At 26.2% G+C, this 3529-nt stretch overlaps 1 protein-coding gene across 1 annotated transcript; it reads right to left on the minus strand.

Annotated features, from left to right (window-relative positions):
• Positions 1–1803: 1803 nt before the first annotated feature.
• Positions 1804–2997, minus strand: LOC135958517 (uncharacterized). Its single transcript, XM_065509421.1, has one exon. The coding sequence runs from the start codon at positions 2995–2997 to the stop codon at positions 1804–1806; it is 1194 nt and encodes a 397-aa protein (XP_065365493.1).
• Positions 2998–3529: the final 532 nt, after the last annotated feature.

Below are 3529 nucleotides of genomic sequence, written 5' to 3' on the forward strand. Positions count from 1 at the left end.
TTTAAAAGATTTTGAAAATGACATTTTTCCTGAACATAAGGATTTAATAGATGAATTTTAAAAATTGGATGGACAAGAACTAATAATGATTATAAGTTCTAAACATGGTGCTCACTATAAAAATTGTCCTTGGTCGAGGAAAAACGCTACTGAAGGTCCTGACACATGCAGTTGTATAGCATACGATAGACTTAAAAGCAAGATAAATGACATAATAAAAAAATATTTATTAAATTTATTTATGTATATACATTTATTAAGTAAATATTGTAAAAAATAATAATAAAACCTACATATATAAAAATTATAAAAAAGTTTTTGTTTTATTGTCCTTTTTAAGAATGTTTTTATTTATTTTCCAAATTTGTGTTTGCTTCTACAAATTCTTTGTTATACCACTAAATTGAACGCAACTGTACTTAAAAAAAAAAAAAACACAAACGAATTCTGTGTGTTCTATATTTATATTCACAAACAATTAAAAAATCGAAATAAAAATTATACAATGTATTGTAATAAAAAGAAACATAAAACTAGATGTAGTTGTTCACAACAGCAAACTCAAAAAACACAATTTTAATTGACCGTATTTTAAATACTACTGAAATAAAAATTATTGTGTTTATATTAAAAACAAAAAAAACATGAATATTTTTCAAATTAATTTCAGTTTCAAATTACACAGACATTTAAAAAATCTTCAAGTGCTTTTTTTTATTATACAATGTATTGATTTACTAATAACCATAAAACTAGCAATAGCCGACCACACAAAATCTGTCTTAAGAAATTGCTTACAATGCATTTCTAATATTTTTTGTTTATATGTAAAGTTTTTGAACTTTCTTATAAAAATTATTGTTAAGTATGGTCATGGATAACATAAAAATATTTGTTTAACAAATTCTGTAAGTATGAATTCTTAAATTTCGATAATCTAATTCATTTCAAAAATGGAAGCTCAAAGCCTAAGTTGTGAGTTTTGCCAAAACATATCATTTTCAAATATTGGCAACAAAAAACGACATTTTATGTCGTTTCACAACTTTGCTTATAAAAAAGCAAAGTCCTACAAAGAACCAAAGAAGATAACGTCTGACAGTTCCTTAATACAAGATGTAACAGTTCTTCCCAATTTGGACATGTCGCTTTTCCTAGCTATGTTTGATGGTCAGGATCAATTACTGGTGGATGTTGCGACAAGAGCTGAGGCAGAATTATAAAAAAAAACAATTTTATTTTTGATATTTATTTATACATATTTTTTTATTGAATATTACTTAAGAATATATTAATACATATGTATATATTTAATAAATTTATATAGTATATTGAAAATAAAAAAAAAATATAAAAAAATTATTTCATTTCTTTTTCAAGTAAAAGAGCATTTCTTAAGGCACATACTCCATAACTGTGATAATTACAATAATTGCAGAATGGATATGTTGATTCTAATGGCTTAAAATTAATATAATCTATATCCTCAACATTAAATACTCTTTGTTGTATAATTGTTTCCAACCATTTAGTTTTTTCAACACCTTTTACAAATACTTTAGAATATCTCACATTAGCTTTTAAAAAAATACATAGACTCTTAAATGATATGGATCCATCATTCCAGTTCAGGTGATGATAATTTCTCATTAACCAATTTGCTTCTCTTTGATACTTTGTTGATAATGATTGATGTACTCTTTAGAATTAAAAACAACTGCAACTTCTTTAGCAATAAAAATATTTCCGTTGACTTTAAATCCTTGTAAATCGATAAAAATTGTATTTACCGTGTTGTATGATTTATAAGACTTTTATAACTTGTCCTCTTAATGGATTATATTCAATTATGCGATCGTGAATAAGAATACAATAAGCTGATGTCTTTTCGGGAATATTAGTATCTGTTTCAAATTCGATTTTTATATCGATTGGTCCACTGCTAACTGATTCGTTTTGATGTTGTACATCTATCACAATTATCGGAGCTTTATTTTTAAACTCTTGAAAAGTGAGTAGTGGTTTGGCATCTCTCATATAATAATAATTTTCCTGAAATCTAGCATACATATCATATAGAATCGCAAAACGCTCATTCTTAAATTTAATATTTAGATCATCATATGGATACGATTCAGAATTTAAATGTACTTTTAAATTAGTTAAATCACAATGAATGAATTTGTCTTCATGTTGAAAAGCAATCAATACAAAACGAGGACGTTCTCTATTTGAAGCTAATTTAACATTACATATATGATTAACACCTATATTTAGTTGTGGATTAATATGACAATCCCAGCTACGAAATGCTATTGGTATAGAAGCACCACTGTTGATTGTCTTCATCATATTTAATTTACTTAAATCAGATAACTGAACGTGTGGTATTCTCCATGAAATATTTGAAATTGTCATTTTTGGTTTTTCAGTGGAAACAGATGAGTACACAAGATCAGCATCATTTTTACTACGCAAAAAAATCAACTCATGTTTACCATTTAATATAATTTTATTATAGTCTTCTGCGAATCCCAATAACATTTTCAGTGGAGCATAGAAATTAAAATATCCATTAATAAGTTTAATATCGTCAATTTTGTTCCATCCTGAATTTTCCATATCATTACTATCCGTTGGTGATAATGAAACTAAATTTTTAATGGTGCTGGATGTTCCCAAATGTCTTGTACGATCTATCTCAATACCATTAAGCTCATAACGAATTTCATCAAAGAGATAGGCAAGAAAATTATTCTTCACTTTAAAATTGGATGAAGTAGTTATCAATTTTGTATTGTTAGCATCAGTAACGAACCCCTCTACATATATAAAACTTTCACCAGGTAAAACATATAAATCTTGATTTTGTATTGAAATTCTAATTTCATCATTACTGTTGTAAGACTGAAGATATGGTGAATAAGTATGATAATCTTTTTTTATAATATTCTCATCAGAAATCGGTTTTTCTAAAATATCTATTACAGAATTCATGTTTTTTTTAATTTAAAATTCAATAATTTGAGAAAATTTTTGTTTGCTTGAGTTAATTTTATATGTGGTAGTGATTTGTGTAATTGAGATATATTGTTGAATAATTTATTGCGATGATAAGAAATATTATTTTTTGAAATATTCTTATTGTAAATTTGCATTATTTTGTCGGTTTTAAGTGGATTCGAATTGTGATTTCCTCTCCTCGGAAGTTCACTAAATCTCCGTGTTGATCAACTACTCGTAAAGTTAGACTACTTATCTCTCGACAGTTGACTGGTAAATAAATGAGATTTCTAGGATTCTCATCTATTTTATACCCAGGAGGTACATTAAGCGCAAATTCATGTAATGTATGTGCTCTAGAGTTATTCATATACGTGTTGACGACTATATTGCTTTCAATTCGTAAAACATTTACTTTAAAAATATTAACTGGAAGATCTGAGTAGTAGACTTCGTTTGCATAAAGAATTTTATTTTTAAATCCAAAAAGATTACCAATCGTGTTTGTTTTATTAAAATAGATTGG

The sequence above is a fragment of the Calliphora vicina genome, chromosome 4 (genome assembly GCF_958450345.1).
Source record: "Calliphora vicina chromosome 4, idCalVici1.1, whole genome shotgun sequence".
Taxonomy (NCBI): domain Eukaryota; kingdom Metazoa; phylum Arthropoda; class Insecta; order Diptera; family Calliphoridae; genus Calliphora; species Calliphora vicina.

Coding starts and splice junctions, on each gene's coding strand:
- LOC135958517 (XM_065509421.1), bottom strand. CDS start 2,997: ATGAATTCTGTAATAGATATTTTAGAAAAACCGATTTCTGATGAGAAT.